The 22,642-nt window shown below is 43.3% G+C and overlaps 2 protein-coding genes across 2 annotated transcripts; both read right to left on the bottom strand.

The window, feature by feature from the left end:
• Nucleotides 1-4,901: 4,901 nt before the first annotated feature.
• LOC100846185 (peroxidase P7) lies at nucleotides 4,902-6,496 on the bottom strand. The gene is made up of 3 exons (XM_003563792.4): nucleotides 6,195-6,496; nucleotides 5,894-6,073; nucleotides 4,902-5,797 (listed from the first exon to the last, which is right to left on the bottom strand). Exons 1-3 carry the CDS (start codon nucleotides 6,399-6,401, stop codon nucleotides 5,243-5,245), a joined length of 942 nt encoding a protein of 313 aa, XP_003563840.1. The 5' UTR covers nucleotides 6,402-6,496; the 3' UTR covers nucleotides 4,902-5,242.
• A 2,639-nt stretch (nucleotides 6,497-9,135) lies between these two features.
• LOC100845571 (50S ribosomal protein L1) lies at nucleotides 9,136-21,555 on the bottom strand. The gene is made up of 10 exons (XM_003563790.4): nucleotides 20,832-21,555; nucleotides 18,602-18,688; nucleotides 13,321-13,362; nucleotides 13,067-13,172; nucleotides 12,795-12,859; nucleotides 12,673-12,717; nucleotides 12,490-12,597; nucleotides 12,274-12,361; nucleotides 10,907-10,953; nucleotides 9,136-9,650 (listed from the first exon to the last, which is right to left on the bottom strand). Exons 1-10 carry the CDS (start codon nucleotides 21,381-21,383, stop codon nucleotides 9,573-9,575), a joined length of 1,218 nt encoding a protein of 405 aa, XP_003563838.1. The 5' UTR covers nucleotides 21,384-21,555; the 3' UTR covers nucleotides 9,136-9,572.
• Between the last annotated feature and the right edge of the window lie 1,087 nt (nucleotides 21,556-22,642).

The following is a 22,642-nucleotide window of genomic DNA, read 5'->3' as shown; positions in this document are numbered from 1 at the left end:
GATTGGGGATGGTGGCATCGTCGCAACGAGGAGATCGGGGAAACAGATTCCCTAATCCCATATATTTTGTGTAGGGGTGGCCGGGGAAGTGGTGAGGATGCAGTAGTTTGATACGAACAAGCTCGTGGAACTAGGTCTCAGGTTGAAGTGCAGGGTGGAGGAGACCATGTAATGTAGCACCGAGTGTGCCAACAGAATGGGAGAATTCATATCTAAAATGTGTGGTGCAGATCAAAAGTGAGAATCAAGCAGTACCAGGCTATATGTTGTACCTCCTGTTAACATAGAGACACTCCTTTAGACATAGCTTAGAGACTTGGAAGTTTATCATGGATCTTAAAATGATGGTCTTGTCAAGTTCCAAGTATTATTAGTGCGCAGTTAGTGTGGCGGTGTCAATCGTAGCCAGGGCGGAGGCAGAAAAGTCACACGAGGGGGGCCATAACAGAAAAAACAATTATTAGGGGGCCGAAGCATGAAAATACACCGCATGTTGCAATATGTAGTCAAGCACCTAGGCGTAATTCCTAAATCATAGGGGGGCCAGGGCCCCTGCTAGTCCCCCTACCTCGGCCACTGATCGTAGCCCTACGAAATTAGACGATCATTCTGCTCCATAGATCTTAGTGGGTACCTAAAACCCTCGGGTGCATTCATAGGCAATAGCATTATGGTATGTATTCTCTCTGATCCGTACAAAATTTCGCCACTTAGTACAAATTTTTTATTAGCTTATACAAAATGGGCAACACTTTTATGGATCGGTGGTAGTACGCACGTAAATGAAGAACTTAATTTTTGGCTTTATTAGTTTATACAAAATGGGCAACACTTTTAAGTTCTGGTGGCGTATCTGGTGAAAACCTTCGTTCGGTGCAAACCGTGCAAATTTCATAAAAAACATGTTTAAAAGTTTCAAAAAAATTCTACAAAATACCATATGTTGGGAGTGTGATGTTCTACAAACCTGCTAAAGTTCAAGTTCAAAGTCAAAATCATTTGGAAGGAATTAAAAAGAGAAATTTACGATGAATAGTGTCAGACATTGAAAGATCACAGTTCATGCAGAATTATTTTTTTTGCTGCTACCAAATGCCATTGAGTTTGGACTTGAAATTTTGTACATATATAAAACATCACTTTTCTAACATATATAATTTTTTCGAGAATTTTTTGAACTTTTTTGATGGAGTTTTCACAGTTTGCACCGTAGAGGTGGTTTTCACCCACTTCAAGAAATGTGTTCATTTGTGACTTTTTTTAATGACGATGAAAGAAATGGTCATAAATTTATGACATTTTTGCACCAAATGGTCATAGAACGTTTAGAAGGTTCTAAACCCAAAATATTTATGACCATTTGTGCGAGAATGGTCATAATTTCACCACACGAAAATGGTCATACAACTACAACCCTCGTAAACTTTGATGCATTCGTTTGACTGGTAGCCACGTTACCAATTTCGTCCACGTGTCATGCCTAGGTGTCAATTTCATGCTGATGTGTCCACACTAGCATAAGTTTACCGAGTCTTGTATATGATGTGAGACACTGTCTGAACACCAGCAAGCTAACTGACTAGTGCGGTCAAGACTGACATGGGGGACTCAATAACCTTGTGGGCCCCAGCAACGTGACTGACTAACCTTGTGGGGCACAGAATGACATGCGGGCCTCACTTACACGTTGCATAAGTTTACCCACCAGTGTCAATTTCATGCTGATGTGTCCACAATGTCTGAACACCAGCAAGCTAACTGACTAGTGCGGTCAAGACGGACATGTGGGCCTCAGTAACCCTGCGGGCCTCACTTACGTGTTGACAAGTGGGGCACAGAATGACATGCGGGCCTCACTTACGTGTTGACAAGTGGGGCACAGAATGACATGCGGGCCTCACTTACGTGTTGACAAGTGGGACACATAATGACATGCGGGCCTCACTTACGCGTTGACAAGTGGGGCACATAATGACATGCGGGCCTCACTTACACGAGGCATAAGTTTACCCACCAGCGGTCAAGACCGACGAACTCACGATCTGCCATGCCCTAACCTGCCACCTAACCACCACAGAATGGAAGCACTTGTGTTAAGTTCTAGCGCAAGGGCTGTGTGGCCTGCTTGGGCTAACAGGCCAGGGCCATATTTCGGTGCCTGAAAAAAAAAGGGACCAGGTGCGCTTGGCTAGTGGGCTGGTCGGGTTGCTGCTGGCAGCTGCCGTAGGGAGGGCTCCAGCCCAACTAGAGGTAAGTTTTCTTCTTCTTCTTCTTTTATTTGAGTTCAAACAGATTTAAAATGTTTGCACAAAAATTGATGAAATCAGGTGAGACTTTTTTGTGTAAACTTGCACCAATAAGAAGACACCATGACACAACTTGTACTTTTAAACTTGTATGTAGTATTTGAATTATTTCAAATGGAGGTGCAAATACCCGACAACCCTCGCGAATAGAATACCGCCTAAAAAATTCAAGTCTTTGGATAAAGTTGGAAAACACTCGCTTCTCAAAATGGATTCATGGAGGTAGTGTTTAATGGAATTCATCAATAAGTATCCCCTTTTGGCCAAACAAGTTTTTAAAATCATCATACTAGCCCCAAATTTTATCCACGGGTTACTTTTGACATGGTGAGTTGTGATTGAAGAAAGTTTGGCTATTTCCACGGGAAAAACATTTTTCCTCATTTTCCAAATGGTTGGAAAGGTGTTTCTTTATGAAGCACCCAAGATTAATTTGTATTGCATTCATCTCTGGTATTTGAGAGAGATAATAATCTAGAAACGCTAAAAAAAACTAGCACTCCAAATAAAGCCTTAAACATAAAGAAAAACCCAAGTCACTAAACGTGGGCCCAGGACTATTTTTCGCTTGCCGCCTCTTCTTCCCTCCACTGTTTTACGAATTGGTTTACCCGCTTAGAAAAGGGATGACCCACAAATAGACTGTGTGAAGTCTTAACTGAAACAGACCAACTGCTGGCCAATAAGTGACTCAGTTGAGAGTCCATATGTTTACAGGCGAGACTCGATGCGAGTCCTAGTGTTTCGCAAGGAACTCATTTACCCTGTATGAAAGATAGTCTCGAGTCATGATATTTGGGTTAAACTTCGTCATGGATGACATACCTGTTGAAGGTGAAGAGCCGTTTGGTCAGCCGATGTGACTGGGTGCACAGTCTAGCCTGACAGCGAGGTGTATTGTTGGTGTGCGCCAGTGGAGAAACAATCACACATTGCGTAGTAAACAAGGCATACCAAACAAAAATAACCATATCCATCAATTTACATCAAATTGCCACACACAAAAATAACCGAAATTGCAACCCATGACACGCATGAATTGCCAGCATCCCGTTGCAGTCCGGACGCATTAACCATAGGAAGGACCGCCAGCCCGCGTGGACTCCAACCTGCACGCCATCTCGCCACCTCCTTCGCTGACAACACCACCAAGCCGCCCCGAGAGGTGTACACGACGGAGCGCAGCGGGCACGCGTGCCACCCGGCGTGGTCCTCCGCCACCCTACTCATGTCGCCACCTGCGGTCAACGCGGCGGGCCTCCTCCTCGAGCTCGACGAGAAGACCCGCAAGGATGAGCATTGACGGCGTGAGGATCACGCACGCCACGCGCTAGGGAGTCCTGGACGGCGGTCGGGCTGCGGCGGGGCCCGCACGTGATGACCGGGATGGCACACAACGGCGTGCAGCAGCGGACGCACGGCGCCTACCCAGGCAGCACGCAGCGGCTAGGCCTGCGCACGATGGCTGCATGGCGCGCCCGAGAAGGGGCGGTGGCTGTTCGGCGCGCAGTAGCAGGCACGCGCGGCGGTGGCGCTCAGGGGCGTGCGTGGCAGCAGAGCGCGCAGTGCGCGGACGGCACTCGGCGGCGGCTGGGGCACCGCGCGGCAGCAGCGGGCGTTGCACGAGAAGCAGCCCATCGCGCGGGGAGATCGATTGGCCAGGAGTTAGTCGCGCTAGAAAGATAGAGGGAGAACGTTCACTCAATATAATTTCTGAAAAAAATAAGCTCAGGGCCCATTCGGCGCGTAGTAATTTCAAAGGAAAAAGACAGGATTGGGGATTACATAGAAAGCTGCATTCTGTTTGTACGAAATGAGCAAAAAAAATTCTTAGTAAAACTGTTCATTTCCTGTGTTTTTTGAGGAAACTTTTGGATCTTTCTAGTTATTTCAAGAAGGGTTTAGTAATTTTAATTGTGTGTTTCTCGTCGACAACGCCATATGGACGATGCAGAGTCGTTGAGAATAAAGTTGCATGTTGTTGTTCTTTTTCTTTGGTACTTATCGGGTAATGCCACGATGCCAGAGAGTTTTTCTGTTCACATGTTTGGTGTATCCGATCTTTCAAATTTTGGATTCATGTCCTCGCAGAACTATTCATGCAAATCTAAGTTTTTGTTAGCGTGTTCCAATGTTTTTATTTGTTTGATCTTTCGTGACTTTGGAATCATTCTCTTATGTGTTAGATGCAGAGATCTACATCTGGTGTGCAGTTACATGTGTATGGAGACAGTACATCCAATCATGCGTCCTCTATCTAGGTTGGTTATTGTACATGCATGTGACAGAATCAGGCCCCTCACGTGGATCCAAATTCCTATATAAATGCATCACGGACTGAACTGTAGAGATACATGCTCACGGACAGTGCCAGAGCCAGGACTTCCCTATGATTTGGAATTTGTACTTAGTACTTAAATCCTATATAGCCTTTGCATTTCATCATAAAGTTTCATACTTTTACGCTTTCCTCTCCCCCCTCTCCCAATAAATCATTCCTTCTATTATGGTCCTCCCTATATTTTTTTGTCGCCTCTACCCTTGCTCACAGACTGGACTTTAGGACTTTAGACTGGTTCTACAAAAAGTTAAGGATTTACAAAACATTTTCTTTCATATACATATAATTATAATGTACTACACAAATTTACATTATTGACAGATATAACGTCGTATACAAACATCATTGTACACGAGAGATATTCAGACAAACCAACGGCAGAGTACGTAATTTGAAACACAATACGGAGGATATAGTAGGCCCACCTGATGTCCCATATACTTCCATACCACGGCGATGTATATATACTGTGCGTCACTTCTTGTGATGGCACCACTTATTCTACTCACTGTCGCTGTTATATGCGAGAGTTGACATAAATATCTACTTAGCAGTCGTCGATCGTACGGCTCATATCATCTCGATCAGCTAATTACTAGCTGTTGGCGACGTGGCAATTAGCCCTGATCTCACCGTCATCGCCGGTGAGCGGGCATATGTTGCCCATCTTTATCATGGCCGCCGCGAAGTCCCTCCGGAAGAGGGCCGGGTTGAAGCTGTACTGCCGCACCAGCGCGTCCTGCGACCCGCCGTTGAAGAGCGCCTGGTCGGAGCGGAACAGGCCGCGTCTCGTCAGCAGGTTCTGGTAGTAGTCGGTGTCGAACGCCCCCGGGGTCTGCACGTCGATAGGCGCCAGGGTGGTGTTGCCGCCCACGCGTGGGCACGTCTGCCGCCGCAGCGCGGCGAAGGACGGGCTGATGTTGGCGTCGTTGTAGATCCGGTCCCGGAAGTTGAGGCACTGGCTGAAGCCAATGGTGTGCGCGCCGGACAGCGTCGTCATCTCGGCTGGCGAGAGCCCCTGCCTGCCGAAGAGCTCGATTAGCACGGTGAGGTTGGAGTCCGGCGCTGGGAGGTTGTCGTTCGCCAGAGACTGGTTCCCGCCCCTCGAGTCGCGCCGGCCCAGCGGCACGCTCCAGCTTGGTCCGCCCAGCTGCATCCATATATCAGGCAAATTAAGCATTTAAGCTCCTATATAAACGTACTGATCGAGCCGGTGAAGTTTTAGTAGTTTGCACGTACTACGTACCAGAAACGTTCCGTCGCGGGCGGTAAGCGCGAGGATGTCGGCGCAGGAGACGACGCCGGGGCACGCTGCCTCCACGCTAGCCTTGATGGTGTCGATGACTTCGTAGCCCAGCAAGGAGTTATTGTTGGGTATGGCAGTTTTCTCACCTGGGGCGTCCAGAAGAACCGACCCGTCACACCCCTACATAACATGCATGCATGTACGAGAGTTAGACACGCGCGCGCGCTCAAATCACCTGAAGCAGTCGTGGAAGAATGGATTATCACATGAACGAAGCAGTCGTGGAAGAATGGATTATCACCTGTACGAAGCAGTCGTGGAAGAAGACCCTGAGAAGCTTCGCTGCGATGCGCCGCTCGCGGCTGATGGCCTTGATCATCTCCGTACGCACGATGGACTCCAAGCTGGGGCAGCAGTCGGCGTAGAAGTCGGCCGAGAGCTGCGCGTGGGCAGCACAGGAGAGCAGACAGATGGCGAGCAGGCAGTGCATGAAGGTAGGAGCAGCCATGGCATCAAATTAATTTGATTAATCACAGATGCCTAGTCAGTCTAGTAGTTACTCAAGCAGTTCAGTGGTAGTGCCCTGGCTTTCCCACGAGTTCCCCTATTTATAGCTCTTCCAGGCGGAACTGCATGCATGCCAATATGTGGCCTGCGCCGCAATCCTTAGATATCCGCATCTCATTTTGTTGATAAGACACCTAGGAACATCCTACTCCGTATGTAGAATTCGAGATTGTTTTTCGATTCGACCGGAATGGCCTCTGTACAATTCAAAGAATAAGAATTGGACTATACCGTGTCCGTGCATTGCCACGGCCTCTAAATTCCTTTCATTTTCACATTGAACATGGGTTATACGAAAATTCACCCGTATTAAAAAAACAACATAATCTTATAATCCAAGTCTCGTTATCATGGAATTCATGGATCTGTGCCGAACTACTAATATTCACAAGAAGAGGAGATCAACTTTATTCTGAGAAATTGTCCTTGACAAATACAGGAACGATGCCAATGGTTTTCTCCTATCGGCTTGTTCGTGGTTCGCGAATCTGACATCGAATTCAAAAGAGAAAATCAAAACAATTACCCTACCTAGTTTTACCATTCATATGGTTAGGATAATGGGTAAGATTTCTATGCCCAAAAGTAAATGGGGAGTGTAATGGGCTAACCCATCAAACCGAACCAGTCAATGGGTAATTCCCAATTTCCCCATCAAATTCTTCTGGAAACCTGCAGAGAAATCCCACCTTGATGAGGGCGCTACTACATGATGGAAATCTAGAAGAAATTCCCCGTCAAATCTTCTATATCTAAGTAGAAAAACCTCACTACTTGAATTCTCTCAACATGCAAGCATGCCTTGTTCACACCTATGTAGTGAAAAACTCATATTTTTTTGCACATACATGCAGGCTGCTTTCCATCAAACTATCCCCACCAAAAATCTATCATACAAGTTTATTATGTGTTTTCAGTTTTGGATGCTCTTTCGTTGTTACTCAATTTCACTCACGTATGCTAACTAAAAAAATTAGCAACAACATGCGGGGCATCATCTAATTGCTCCAGTAGCCCGCCCTCCACCTACTCCGGCTCCAAGGAGGACCGCATGGCCGCCCATGCCGCCTTGTCAATGGCTCTGCTGCCGGCGTCGAGGAGTCGGTCCAGCCGGTCCTCGGTGGGGGCCTTGCCAGCCACGACGAGGCAGCCGCGGGCTGCGTAGGCGCGGCGGTCAGCGGATGGTCTGGACACCCATGGTGAGGACCTGGAGGCGCTCGCAGAATCCCGCGGCGGCGTGCGCGGCGGTCTATGGTGGCTAGACGCGCGCGGAGGTGGCAGGCGGAGGTCGAGTGTAGCGAATAGGGGAGACAGCAAAATTGCCGAAAAGGCTAGCTTTTTGCATGAAAAACCAGTTTTGTTAGCAACTTGAACCGTGCGAGTTTTTTAAAAACAGAAGGAGCAAAACGCAAATATACCTGTCGGACGACAACCAAGGAAACGTTGCTCCCTTTATTATTAGGATAGATTCTTAGAATACATGTCTATTTGGGTATTCATACAAAAAAAAATTGAATCATAAATCTCAACTCCAAATCAAGTGGACTACCAGCAAAGAACTAAAACGAGTTTGTGGGTCTAACAAAAAATATAGAGAGATCTACCTGCACGCTTAGACCCACAAAGATGAACCAAGATTCTCTTTTTGAACAATTAGGTCCGTTTAGCTGGGAGTACAAAGTAGAATGCAACGGAATTGCTCAAAATCTATGGAATGAGATGCAACGAAATGGTTCCATCTCTGTGTTTGGTCGGTAAATAGTATGGCATCAGATTTGTTTGGTCGAGGCAATGGTTGGAGGAATGATTGCGAACCAAGTAATACCATTTGGAGGTATGAGTTGTTTCCACATATCCGTGGACAATTTCTTCTAGTGTAACCATCTCAATCAGTTCTAAATTTTGTACTCCATAAAGTAAACACAAGTACTAGGAACCGTTATCTATGGTCGATTCAACTTGGTTCTCTCAACCAAACATATTTTCTCATCTTTGACGTTCAATCGTATGGAACAAGTCCACTTGATTTCATATAGCATTCCCGGAGATTTGCGAGGTTTCAAATTCTAGATTAAGATCCATAATTTTAAACCATGTACGTATTTACGTAGTGATTTGTTCACCACATATTTGGGCCATTTTGAACAAGATTTTGCACATATAATTCCACCTTGAAACACATTTTACCATTTGAACTAGTTTTGAAATGACGACCTCGCTCGTTTGGGTGAAATGTCACTAATTCCTCTGTTAAAACTTGGGAAAAGGGCACAAAGTGTTACGTGTGCCGTTCAAAACCAGCTGGACTGATTTCGACCTCGGACGACTCATTTTGAAAGTATCTAGACCTAGTGACGCAACGAATATCCCAATTGTACGGAGACACATTTTACTCCAAATACAAAAAAAGAGCGTGTCAACCGGAGTCAGAGCAGCATAAGCCAAAAGGTATCCATTTCAACGACATTTCTTTATTTTGTCCGCGGCGAATACAGGTGGCCCATGAGGCAACCAGACGTGCATGTCACCGTCTGCTTTGGAAAGGCCCCTGGCAGCAAACAAAGAGGTCAAAATCTGCTGACTGCAACCACGGACATCTAGGTCTACTGTGATAAGTACCAGCCAGACTAGACAAAAAAAAAATCGATGAGATGCGATTTGAACTGCATCACGCCTGCAGCAACAACCATGCTACTGTGATAAGTAACAGTAAGGCCGGAAACAGGTCATTTACTGATGCTCACTGGCCATCGTCAGTTATCCAACCTCTTAATTCTTTTCTTTCAAAATAAAAATGACTAGAACAACAATCCCATCTAAGGATGAATTCAATACATTCCATACAACAAACTGAGGAACACAGAGGATGACACGAGCAGGCCACTAAAGCAACCACAAAATTTCTGTGACACGTAACAAATTTAACGAGATAATGTTTGTGGAAATACTTTTGTCCACAAAATTATCATCCAAGTATGTCATAACAGCAACCCATCCAAACTGTGCTCCGCCTTGTTATCGAGCTATGTTCGGCAACAAGCCAGCCACTTGCAAGGCAGCGATTGCAAGTGCCCCAAAAATAAAACAGTTCGTTCATTTTCATTATACTGGCTTAGCTGACTTGCACCTTGTTATAATGATCCGCGGCTGCCGATAGCGATGGTATTGTAACAGGAAATCCAGGTCCCATCTGCAGGCAAGTTCCTCAGTAAGAGACATAAAAGATAAGAGCAATCTGAGGAGACGTTGCAGTTGAAAAAGACAGATTGAAGAAATTGGGATAGGATTACTCATTGGCCTGACTAAGTTCAATTATCACAAACAGCCTAACTTTTACTTTACCCTGCTAGCATAGGCAACCAGACAGGTATATCGCCGTCTACTTTGAGCAAGGCCCCGCAACAAAGAGGTCAAGTAGGCCAATGAGAAGCCAGTAGCCGCCAGAGCTACTCTTGATGCTACGATCATCAAGTAGTATATTTTGATCTAGTTGCAGAGGCACGCTAGAGGTTTTGATTGCAGTCTTTCTCAATACATCTCATTAGATGGTACAGGCGACCAATAAATGGCAAAGTTATGAAGTAACTAGCAGTAATTCCAAGTTTCTCCACACCGCAGCATTAGAAAGGATCTAGTCTCCAAAGACGATACACCACGTGATAGGGCTGTGAATCCAGTTGCGAGCCTACTGTTTCTTGAACATTGTCCCATAACTATCACTCAATGAATAGCATAATGAACAAACAAGTATTACTACACTGCCTAATTTTAGAAATCAAAACGGTTTTGCCAACGAATAGCATGCATAATTGCAGTTTGCTTGGCACAAGCACAAGATAGTGCAAAAATGCCTGCAGGACGACTAGTGGGTACCTTCTGTTAATTGTACTACTTTTGTTGCTCTGCAGTTCTATATATTTCTTCTTATCTGTCCTACTCAACTATACTCTCAAATCAATCAAACTGGAAACTGAACCTTTAGCTGGCTGGAGTAATTGGCTCTGTTTTCTGTAGTTAAGCTATACAACAGTACAACACAATAAAGGTGTAATACTAACAGTAAACAATAGCAAGGACGAGGTTTAGTAAAACGAACAATTTTGAACATGACGAGCTACCAGCAGTTATTTATTTGCATCCTTCTTGGTTTTGTCAGTATATTAGTTTATGAAGGCATGTACCCTTTCGGGTCTTCTGTTGCCTTTTACATCTTATTTTATACATTATTATTATTATTATTATGATGTAACATGAACTCAGTAGGGTCCTCTGGTAGTGATGTCATAAAAATAATACACCATACAAGTTCATAAGAAGAGAAAACCCAAAGATCTTTAGCATATTATTATTTTTGTGTTCAGTATTCCATGGCACCACTAGTGTCAAAATAAATGCATGCAGAATAGCCTTATCATCTGACATTATGTAGAAGATAAGAGAACTTACTGTGCTACTCAAAGTGAACTTCTTCACATATCCAACATATTTTGAAGCTGAAAGAAGGAGAGTGTTAAAAGTGTGGATTTGATGGCATCATCACGGTTACAAAGATTGGCATGTGCATGTTGAGCAATGTTATTATCCATAAGAATTAGTGGGCAATTTTCATCAAGATTAGATACTCGGATGGCTTTCTTGCACATAAGTGTCCAAAGTATTGAAATCCATATAAAAGGGTCAGAAGAAAACAACTTTTTAATCAGCATTGAAGTTGAGAGCTCATACATTATATCAGTTATATACTGTCAGGACAAGCAATATGCCACAAGAACTATATAAAAAATGTATGAGGCATAGTTAAGTAGTTAACGCCTTAACGGACTGGGTGGAGCTGCCATCGAACCCTGATAAATCGCCCGGTTGATCGATCTAAGGTTGGGGTTCAAGATTGCTGAAGATCGGAAGGGATTTGAAGCCCGATTCACCAACTTGAAATCACCATCATGGAATAGGTTAGTTTGTGGCGGCGCCTAACCTGGTGCAGCAGCTTGACTGCCAGGTACCATGTAGGGGAGTGGGTCTGAGAGAAAAGAGAGGTGGGGGAAAGGGTAGAAGGAGGATGACCACCACCATCCCTCTGCTTGCCGTCGCCAGTGCTCCACTTCTTGTTCACCACTGGAAGAAGGGGAGCAGACAAGCTTGAGGAAGCAGAGGAACTGAGCAGATTTGGAGGAGAGACCAGAAGCAACTGCTTGTCTGCTTGAAGCAGAGGCAGGTCACGTGAAGAGGCTTCTGTCCTAATTGGGCTTTGTAGATCAACATGCGGTTCTATTTTACATTTAAGAGCTACTAACTCCTGTTTCATAAATAAGACATACTAGGTTATGTTAAGACAAGGCTTTGAAAAAAAATACTTTGTTAGTATGAGGTTTATATGACATGATATTGGTATCAATAGTTTCGTCTTCAGAGGTACTTATAATTGTGATTTTGTATCATATAAACCACATATTGGTGGAGTAATTCTTGGTTAATCCCTTGTCTTAATGGAACGTAATACGCCCTGTAGTATATAAACCACATATGCTTTTGTCACGTTTTGAACTAGTTAACTGTAAATAACTAATTAATCAGGCTACCAAATCAAAATCATCTGATTCATGAATCTGTTGCCGGATTCACGAACCAAAGATGTATCCCCCCACACACCATCGAACTCGATTTGTGGTTAGTGACGAATTGCGAATTCAAATCGCTGACTGATCGAATTGTGCATCTGCTAACTATAGTGTGAAGTTCAAATATTATAATATATGAGTTGTATCACTCATAAGGTACAATCTGCAACAAAAATACATGAATAAGTAACTTACTTTTCTTTAAGCCCACCGGCTTAGCAAGTAACAGTGCATTTACGAAAGCACCAATGTTTTCACGTAAGCTCTCCTCAGAAAAATTCACCTGCAGAAAACCACACAAGCAATATGAGGTACAACACAGAATTGCGAAGCATGCAGTTGCTCAGCTATGTATACTATTATATTGATAAATTCATTAGGCATATTTGTATTGATACTGATGCTCCATACCTTCCCAAGGCCAACATGCACTATAGCAGTTTTATCTATTTTGAAATCAACACGGCCTGATTTTGCCGCTTTGACAGCACCAGAAACATCATTCGTCACAGACCCTAGCTATAGAGTGAAAGAGTCACCAAAGGCAGAACACAACTACAATTCTACAATAAAATGAAAAGACAAGACGCCAACCTTAGGATTTGGCATCAAACCACGTGGACCCAATATTCTAGCAACCTGCAGATGCAAATCAGTCAAGCAGTTAGTATGCCATACAGGAAATACAACTGGTGTCAATAAGTTTGAACTACTACCTTTGAAAGCCGAGGCATGAACATTGGGGTAGCTATGCACTTGTCAAAGCTTAGTTTGCCTCCTCCTACAGATATTTAATCATAGGTGGTCAGGTGGAAACAACGCTTCATCGACAAGGATGTCAGACAACAGAGATGGAAAACTAAGGAAAACATCAACCGAAAACATACTGTAAAATCAGGTACCTTTTGGTGATATTTCAAAAAAGAAATGTTCCTGAAATAACAACATTGTAAAGTTGCTCAAACAGCAACAGAATAAATTAAAGTACCTTTGCGAATCTCCTCGATCAACTCGTCACCACCAACGACATCTGCTCCAGCTGCTTTAGCTTCCTCTGCTGCAGGACCTTCAGCAAATACTGCTACCCTAACAGTCTTAAACAAAAAATAGACCTGAGCATTAAGAACTCATAGAAAACTAAAGGCCGCATTTGGAACACAGGAATTTTTCCTTATTCCTTAATCAGTTGATACTTATAATATTCCTGCACAATCATGCTGTCAATGATATTTAGAAAGGTACCTTGCCAGTGCCATGAGGCAAAGTTATAGCGCCACGGACCATCTGTACCCCAGGGAACATTTCAGTCAGTATCAGAAGATAACTTTCCAAAAAATCTAGTGTTCACAAGAATATTGACGCAAATAAAAAGATCACAAGGTTGACATATTGACTCGGGTATTCAGCTTGTGAGGCATCAGTTAATCGTCATTTCATGGCTTGCATAAAAGCTCTGGACATAATTTCTTCTGTATTTGGATGTATTAGGTAGACCTTAACTGGTAAACAAAAACCATTTAAGCAACAACCCTGTTAAATTGCGTAGCTTATATACTAATTTAACACTTTGAGGGACTTTAGGTGTGACTACATGGGGTATATATAACGGGCAATAAACATGAGTCCTAATAGGACAAGGAAAACGAGTTCAACTCGTATACCGACACAAAGCCCAAACCTATCCTGCTACATCTAGCAGAGTTGGTAACGGATTCGGATCACTTTCAACAATCTCCACCTTGAGCCGAATCCCCTACAGTAGTCGAAGAAAATAAACATCTCCAAACAAATGAGCATATACACCTTGTGCGTCAAAGTAAATAGGACTAGTGAGTAATACCAACTAAACCTGAACAAAACTCAAACTTATTGGCAGGAACTGGCTTTGTCATCGTATCAGCTGGATTATCATGTGTACTAATCTTGCTGTCTTTGACATCACCTTCAGCAATGACACCTCGAATAAAGTGATATCTCACATCAATGTGATTTGTTCTCTCATGGAACATTTGATCCTTTGTCAGGTAAATAGCACTTTGACTATCACAAAATATTGTAGTGCAAGACGCACTTCCACAAAGCTCAGTAAATAAACCTCTTAGCCAAACAGCTTCTTTACAAGCTTCTGAAATAGCCATATACTCGGCTTCTGTAGTGGACAAGGCAACTGTAGCTTGAAGACTTGCTTTCCAACTAACGGCACATCCTCCAATGGTGAACACATAACCGGTAAGAGATCTCCTCTTATTTAAATCACCAGCAAAATCTGAATCCACATAACCAACAAGTCCATCTCTAGATTTTCCAAATTGTAAACAAGCATTTGCAGTGCCCCGCAAGAATCTGAAAATCCACTGAACTGCTTTCCAATGCTCTTTACCAGGATTAGCCATGTATCTACTAACAACACTCAACGCATGAGATAAATCAGGGCGAGAACAAACCATGGCATACATAAGTGAACCAACTGCGCTGGAATATGGAACTCTAGACATGTACTCAATATCATCATCTGACTGTGGACATGAATCTGAAGAAAGTCTGAAATGTGCAGCTAAAGGAGTACTCACTGGTTTTGAATTCTGAAACGATGCAATACTTTATTGATATACCCTTTCTGACTTAGGTATAATTTTCCAGAGTGTCTATCTCTGGAAATCTCCATACCAAGAATCTTCTTTGCTGCACCAAGATCCTTCATCTCAAATTTACTATTTAACTGTGCCTTTAGTTTCACAATATCAGCCTTGTCCTTTGCAGCAATCAACATATCATCAACATATAGGAGCAAGTAGATAGGAGAACTATTAGTTGTCTTTAAATAAACACAACTATCATAGTCTGATCTTCTAAAACCCTGAGAGATCATAAAGGAGTCAAACCTCTTGTACCATTGTCTTGGTGATTGCTTCAAACCATAAAGAGATTTCTTTAACTTGCAAGCAAAATTCTCCTTTCCCGGAACGACAAAACCTTCTGGTTGCTCCATATAAATGTCTTCTTCGAGCTCCCCATGTAAGAATGCAGTTTTCACATCCATTTGCTCAAGCTCATAATCACGCATAGCCACAATGCTGAGTAAAGTACGAATAGAACTGTGCTTGACAACAGGGGAAAAAACATCTGTAAAATCAATACCAGGGATTTGGCTGTAACCTTTTGCAACAAGCCTTGCTTTGTACCTGACCTCTTCGGTCGGGGTAACGCCCTCCTTTTTCTTAAAAATCCACTTGCAACGGATAGGCTTCTTCTCACTTGGCAACTTGACTAACTCCCAAGTGCCATTTTTCTCAAGAGATTCCATCTCATCATGCATGGCAGTCATCCATTTATTTGAATCAACAGAAGTAACAGCCTCTGAATAAGTTGAAGGTTCAGCATTACCTTCAATTTCTTCTGCCACGCTCAAAGCATATGCAACAACGTTGCATTCTTCAATCAACCTCCTGGGTCGAACAATATTTCTTTTAGTCCTATCAACTTCAATGGACCGTTGTGGTGATTGCACAACATTGGGAGCTTCCTGAACATTTTCCTCTTCAATTTCTTTTGTAGACCCTGAATCAATAACATGCTCCACCTGCACACTTGTATCGTGTGGCTTTATAACAGGAACATCAGTATATGGCTTACCAGGTAACATAGCAGACTCATCAAAAGTAACACTTCTGCTAACCACTACCTTTCTAGTTTCAGGATTCCACAGCTTGAGCCTTTCACACCAGGCTTAAAACCAAGGAAAATGCACTTGACAGCTCTAGGCTCCAATTTACCATTATTAAAATGAGCATAAGCAGGGCAACCGAATATTTTCAAATCTGAATAATCCGCTGGAGAACCAGATCATAACTCAATGGGAGTTTTCTTTCCAATAGCAAGGTTAGGTGACCGATTGATTAAGTGACAAGCAGTGGAGGTGGCTTCTGCCCAAAAACTTCTAGATAATCCAGAACTTGACAACATGCAACGCACCTTCTCCATGATGGTTCTATTCATGCGTTCGGCCACACCATTTTGTTGAGGGGTACCTGGGGCAGTGTAATGTCTGAAAATTCCCTCTGACTTGCACAAAGCATCAAATTCTCCAGAACAAAATTCCAAACCATTATCGGTACGCAGCTTCTTGATATACTTGCCAGTTTGTCTTTCAATCATAATCTTCCACTCCTTAAATGCATTGAAAACATCCGATTTGTGCTTCAAGAAATATGCCCAAACTCTTCTCGAGTAGTCATCAATGATTGTCAACATATAACCAGCACCTCCAAGTGAAGGAACGCGGGATTCTCCCCACAAATCTGAGTGAACGTACTCCAATATGTCTTTGGTAGAGTGAGTTCTTGTGCCAAACTTCACCCTAGTTTGCTTGCCGAAGACACAATGTTCACAAAATTTCAACTTGTCGATGCATTGACCATCAAGTAAGCCTCTTTTGCATAGCTCCATCATTCCAGTTTCACTCATATGACCAAGACGCATATGTCAGAGACTAGTAGCATCCGAATCGGATAATTTAGGCGAAACAACTGTAGCATTACCAGTAATTGTCGTACCTCGAAGGTGATAAAGATTTGCAGCCTTCATATCACCTTTCATCACAACAAGAGAACCTTTTGTGACCTTGACGATCCCAACTCCACCTGAATATTTGTACCCTTTATTATCAAGAGTACTCAAAGAGATAAGATTTTTCTTCAAACTCGGAATGTGGCGAACATCCGATAAAGTTCTGATAGTGCCATCAAACATCTTGATTTGAACGGTGCCAACGCCTGCAATCTCGCATGGAGAATCATCGCCCATCAACACAGAACCATTTGGCATAGCTTCATATGTTGCAAACCACTCCCGGTGCGGAGTCATGTGGAAAGTACATGCCGTATCAAGAACCCAAACATCTCTCATTTTGGAATCACCGGTAAAGACAACGAGAACATCACCAACAGAATCTTGTTTGCTAACAACGGTGGCTCGGGCATCATTCTCTTTCTCCTTGTTCTCATCAGTCCAATCAGCAGACTTCTTTTTCGCAAATCCATCCAGTGCATCATCATAATCGGCTTGAGCCAATAACGCCCGCATCTTGACTTGCCTTGGGGAAAACCTTGTGTCACAATCCAGCAGCGGAAGATCGTACTTCATGGTAGCCATTAGTAGATGAAACTGTGTGCACAAAGTAGTACAAGCCGGAGAATTGAATTAATTTGTGGAGGAAAAACTGAATAGATAGCACCTGGTAGACACCATGTGCACTTAGCAAATTAGATCAAAAAACAATTGATCAAGCTTCACATGTGCAGCAGCCTTAACTTGCAGGCCCGATCGACCGATCGAAATTAGTCTGGCACTGCTCCGCCTTGGGACTTGCTTCGGTCCACTTGCGCGGTCTGGCTTGCTGCGATCGCCGTTTTGGTACAACTGCTCTGTTCTCTTTGGACTCTGGTTCGGTCTGACACGTGGTCTGCTATGCCTGTTGTCCGCTGAACAAATCGATCCGGTCGATCGATTTTAAACCAGCACGCGTCTCCGATCGAATCCGAGTAGAAAACCAATTCGGAGGTATTGGCAGCAGCGGAACGGGATTAATTCCTGTGTCTCGAAACTGAAGCCAGCAAGAGCTCGAACTCGGCGGAACGAAATCTCTCGCACAGACTTGACGAAAGTGCCTTGTAAAATTAATCTCAGCAACGTGGCTCTGATACCACTTGTTACGAAAATAGAGATTAAACTAGAAACGAGAGACACGAATTTTAATGTGGAAACCCTTGCGGGAAAAACCACGGACGCACGAAGGTGCAACTTCACAATGTTGGAGTATTACAAGCACAAGACGACAAACCGTCTTTAGGTGTGACTACATGGGGTATATATAACGGGCAATAAACATGAGTCCTAATAGGACAAGGAAAACGAGTTCAACTCGTATACCGACACAAAGCCCAAACCTATCCTGCTACGTCTAGCAGAGTTGGTAACGGAGTCGGATCACCATCAACAGATAGTTAGATGAGATCTCTCTTGAGGGCCAAGTAATCCTCCTCTATATAAGGGGCAGTCACAATCTATCTCCAATCTATTTCGTCCTCCCAATCTATAATCGAACCCTCCCGGATCAGCCGTGCCACCTTCTTTCTAAGCAAGTTCAAGGACAAGCCAAACTAAAACTCAAGGATCTCAGTGCTACAATAGAACAAGCACTTTTGCAATTATTGCAGAAATCAAATCAAGACCAAAAGAACATCCACGGTAATAATATATATACTTGATGCTTATGTCCTGAGAACCACAGCTTCAGATATTACCAGTGGCATGAGCAGATGAGCCCATATGTAAGACCAGGCAAGATCATATACAGTCAAGTGAAACCAGATAGTTAAACAAGTCTTAACAGTGTGCAGCTCGCAACCAGTGATTCAGTATTGTGACAACATTAAATTTCCATACAAGAGTACTAACAGCATAAGAAAAAGCATGGCAGAATAAAAGGTATACTTCAAGGTGCTTTGTAAGAAACACAGCAGACCTGGTCACCACGACGTGGATCAACACCTAACATTACGTGAGCTTCAACTGTTTCAGTAAAATTCCGCTTCTTCTCGTTTGCACTGCTCTGGAAGAAAGCAACAAAACAAACTAGAGAATTCAATTCCTTGATTAAACAATTAGATTGTTAAGTTCCACAATAGCATAAACTATTTCTATCCCACACTTCAGGTAACAAACAAGTCATCTTGACTAGGTCTATCTAATTAAAGAGTATTACGATGAGAGCGCAACATCAAAAAGAGGTCTTGAATTCATAAGGGAACAGCTAACGACTTTAGCAATAGTCCAGTGCCATAAAAATAATTTTTTTTACTTTTTGATAAAGTTCATTCTGTGCTCCAATCCAACATCAAGATGACACCATGAACAAACAAAAATTTTGAGGTGAAACTCTTGGTCAGTTATTTTTTGAATAAACACTTTTCAAGAATATTTTAAAATGATGAAATATCAAATGTATGCACCATATCACAATTTTCTCGACATCCACTACTTGCCCTACTAATGGAAAGAATATATTCAAGAACATGAAAGTTTTGAAACATTTTTCACTTAGAATGTGGAGAAAGTTTCTGGTGGAAACCACCCTTCTGGTGAAATCTCCACGGAAATGATATACCGAATTTCTAAAAAAACAACATTAAAAACCAATGCCCATGTAAACCTAAACAATTTCAAGTTAAAAATCAATCACTTTCGGAAGCTAGGGGGAATAGCATGAACAGTAATTTCCCCATGCCTCCTAAATGCCACTAACTTTGATCTTGAAGTTTTATATGTTCATATAACATCACCTCTCAGACATATTCTTTTTTAATAGAATTTTTTAAAACCTCACATGTGGTTTTCAAAGAGTTTTGACCAGAAGGGTGGTTTCAACAGGACATCTTCCCAAACATATGCCTGTACCATGTTTCGGATTTGGGACGCAACAAAAATATTTCCTACTTATAAAATTTGAAGTTGGTGGTGAGTTCAATCGTCCCCTTTTCTACCCGTCTGCTCTGTTTTTTTTAACTACCCCTTTGCTCTTACTGATATGTGGGACCACAACTCTTACAAAATACGCATCATTGCTATAATGTGGTTGTTATTTGATTGTTTGTTGCATACAGTTGATGATCAAACCAAAACAAATGCACTCATTTGGCAAATTACTCCACTATTTTCTTTGCAGTTCTGTAGCCACACAAGGGCACTAGCGTTAGTAATCTCAGAAGTAACCGAGGCACCACTATTCTCACGGAACGATCTTTTGCAAATTGCACTATCCACTTATTCAGTTAAAAAAATAATTGTTTTTGTTCAATCAATAAGAAATTCACTCTTCCATTATGCTACGTTAACCTATCTAGTTCTCTGATTTTCCTACGTATATATACCTTCGACAACTTGCGCCAGTCACAACACCTAATTGCACCTCTGGCCCTGGATTCTGATGAACTCTTCCTACAACCTATGGGGGAAGACAAAAACACAAAAAATGTTTACTACCTTCAGTTCTGTAAACGCTGTTGTTTTGGAGAAGGATAGAGTCAAACTTTAAACTAATTAATGTTCATTGTTGTACTTTGGAGACCGTGGAAATGCCAAACAGCATCTTTCAAAGGACCTGAGGGAATATAACATCTACGTAGAAATATAGATCATACGCCAGTTACCGGTTGCCCAACTTGTTCGAAGGTGTTGTGGAGAAGTTAGTCTTGTTTGGCAATCAGGTTGTAATTCAACTAATATGGCAGAACAAAACACTAGAACATTTTCTTTATCAAGAGAAAGCATTACACTTGTCACGAGTTCGACATTTCTTCTGTTTTCCTGTTAGCCAGAACAAGATTTTAAATAATTTTCGGAAGATTATACCAAAATCAGGTACCCAAACAACAAAATATGTAAAATCAACTCACTGAAACAGTTTAAGAAAGTAAGTATTCCTTCTAGTAGGTTAGCATACACAGTCACATCAAAGAACGGCGAACTTGGTTCAATCCCAGCCTATGAATTTATCATCACATTTCATTAAAACTAAGACTATTTCATCCCGATTCCTTCCCATGACTAAACAAAACCAAATCATGCTACTTCAAACGAGATAATCTACTCAATGCTACGACCAGATTTCTAATTTGTAAGTTAGACGTTTGAACTACAACGAACTAAAGAACAGAAAAAAACTAAACTGGGACCAAATCAGGAGAGGCGCAGACCTTGATTTCGCGGAGTGCATCAACCAGATCAATGGCGACCTTCTGCGGCCGCTTCACCACGGGTATCAGCGTAGGGTACGGCACCGTCTCTTCCTCCACCTGCACACCGAAGATGGACCTCCTCGCCCGCGCAACCTCCATCTCAATCCGCTCCCCCTCGCCGCGCAGGCCCTCCTCCACCGCCCCCTCTCCGGCCCCTTCGTCCGCTGGATGATCGTCCGGCAGCGGCACGACCCTGCTCGGGTACGAGACCGGCGCGATCGCGGGCCCCGCGTCCTTCACGAACCGCATCTCCTGCCGCGTAAACTGCGGCGGCGGCGGCTGCTGCTGCGGTCTCCTGGGAGGCGGGAACTGCGAGTCAGGGCTAGCGCTCGGGGCCTCCGCTGCGGAGGTCTCTTCGGGTGGGGCCTGCGGCTTCGGGGCGTAGGAGACGGGCTTGATGGGTGGCGGTGCGGAGGTGCTGGAGTCGGAAAAGAACCGGAAGAGCGGGAGGAGGCGATGGGGGTCCGGGTGGCAGCGCGAGCGGGAAAGGAGGAGGCGGAGGTGAGCCATGGTTGGGGCGTGGCGGCGCCGCCGGCGACAGCTGAGGACAGGTGTGGGGTTTAAGCGGGGAGGAGTGAAGGGAGAACGACAGGAATGGGAGGCGTTCTTTAGGTACTTTCTGGACTGGGCTCATTCAGGTCCACGCCGCCGGTCATGAAAATAGCTTGGGCCGGCCCAACGGAGTATTTCAGATTGGAAAATCTGGATTAAAACATCTTAGAACGGGATTTTCCCCTAAAATAAATCTTAGAACGGGATTTCTTGATCCTAAGGCCTTCTTTTGTTTGGTACGGAGGTACTAGACTTTTGGGAGCGTTTTTTTAGGTTATTATCCATACCAAATTGAAAAACGCTAAACCCAAATGTTTATTTGGTAGGAAGGTTTAGAGGTGCTATTCCTAGTTTTTTTTCACAAAACACTCCGTTTTTTAACCAAATTTAAACACTTCTCGTACTAGTGGATTTTGAGGAGTTTTGGTGAACACCCTAACCCCTCAAATATCAAAACACAAGTGACTAAAAAATACACTAAAACCAAACAAAGCCTTAGGGTATTTTTTAGTAGATATTTTCTAAGACCACGCTAGAAAAACACTAGCTCATCATAGCAGGTTACATCAGACCCATCATACATTTCTTTCAATAGATATTTTCTAAGACCACGCCTATGATCGTCATCATCGAAGCATCCTAAATTCTTTGGTGCCCTCTGCGTACTAAGATAAGCTAGAGCTAGGCATGACATCTCAAAATAAGCCTTTGTCAACAATATCATTTTTCCCTTTCTTCTTCTGTTCTCTTCGGTAATGCAAGCAACCAAGTCTAGTTCAGACGTGAAGCTACAATGCACACATCACATGTGAATTAATTTTTCAAAGTATATATGGACACTAATTTTTCAGAGTATAGATGGACACAAATTTTTCAGAACATGAAGCAACACCCTATGTATCACAAAATCATATCATAGTACACAAACATCAAACTCGGAGCAACAAAATCATATCACAAATTTTTAGCATGAAGATCATACCTCCAATCGCCTCACGTGAAACCACTTCTTCAGAAAATTCTTCAATTTAAACAGATCTAAGGATTAGCTCCCAAAAAGATTGAAGTTTTGGGCTGCAGCTAGAAGGGGAGGATTCAGAAGGAATCAAAGGGGCAGAGGAGGGCCAGGGAGAGGCCGGCTTGGGGGAGATGCATGCGGAGGTGGCCAACCTCGGCCTACCACTCAGCCGCCACCGTAGTTCCGCCCCCCACTGTCG

This window comes from Brachypodium distachyon, chromosome 1, assembly GCF_000005505.3.
Source record: "Brachypodium distachyon strain Bd21 chromosome 1, Brachypodium_distachyon_v3.0, whole genome shotgun sequence".
NCBI lineage: Eukaryota > Viridiplantae > Streptophyta > Magnoliopsida > Poales > Poaceae > Brachypodium > Brachypodium distachyon.
This window is presented reverse-complemented; position numbering and strand designations above follow the sequence as displayed.

Coding starts and splice junctions, on each gene's coding strand:
- LOC100846185 (XM_003563792.4), bottom strand. CDS start 6,401: ATGGCTGCTCCTACCTTCATGCACTGCCTGCTCGCCATCTGTCTGCTC. Junction 6,074..6,194: donor TCCACGACTGCTTCGTACAG/GTGATAATCCAT, acceptor CATGTTATGTAG/GGGTGTGACGGGTCGGTTCT. Junction 5,798..5,893: donor CCCGCGACGGAACGTTTCTG/GTACGTAGTACG, acceptor ATATGGATGCAG/CTGGGCGGACCAAGCTGGAG.
- LOC100845571 (XM_003563790.4), bottom strand. CDS start 21,383: ATGGCTCACCTCCGCCTCCTCCTTTCCCGCTCGCGCTGCCACCCGGAC. Junction 18,689..20,831: donor ATGCACTCCGCGAAATCAAG/GTCTGCGCCTCT, acceptor GCTTTCTTCCAG/AGCAGTGCAAACGAGAAGAA. Junction 12,860..13,066: donor GATCGAGGAGATTCGCAAAG/GTACTTTAATTT, acceptor AAATATCTGTAG/GAGGAGGCAAACTAAGCTTT.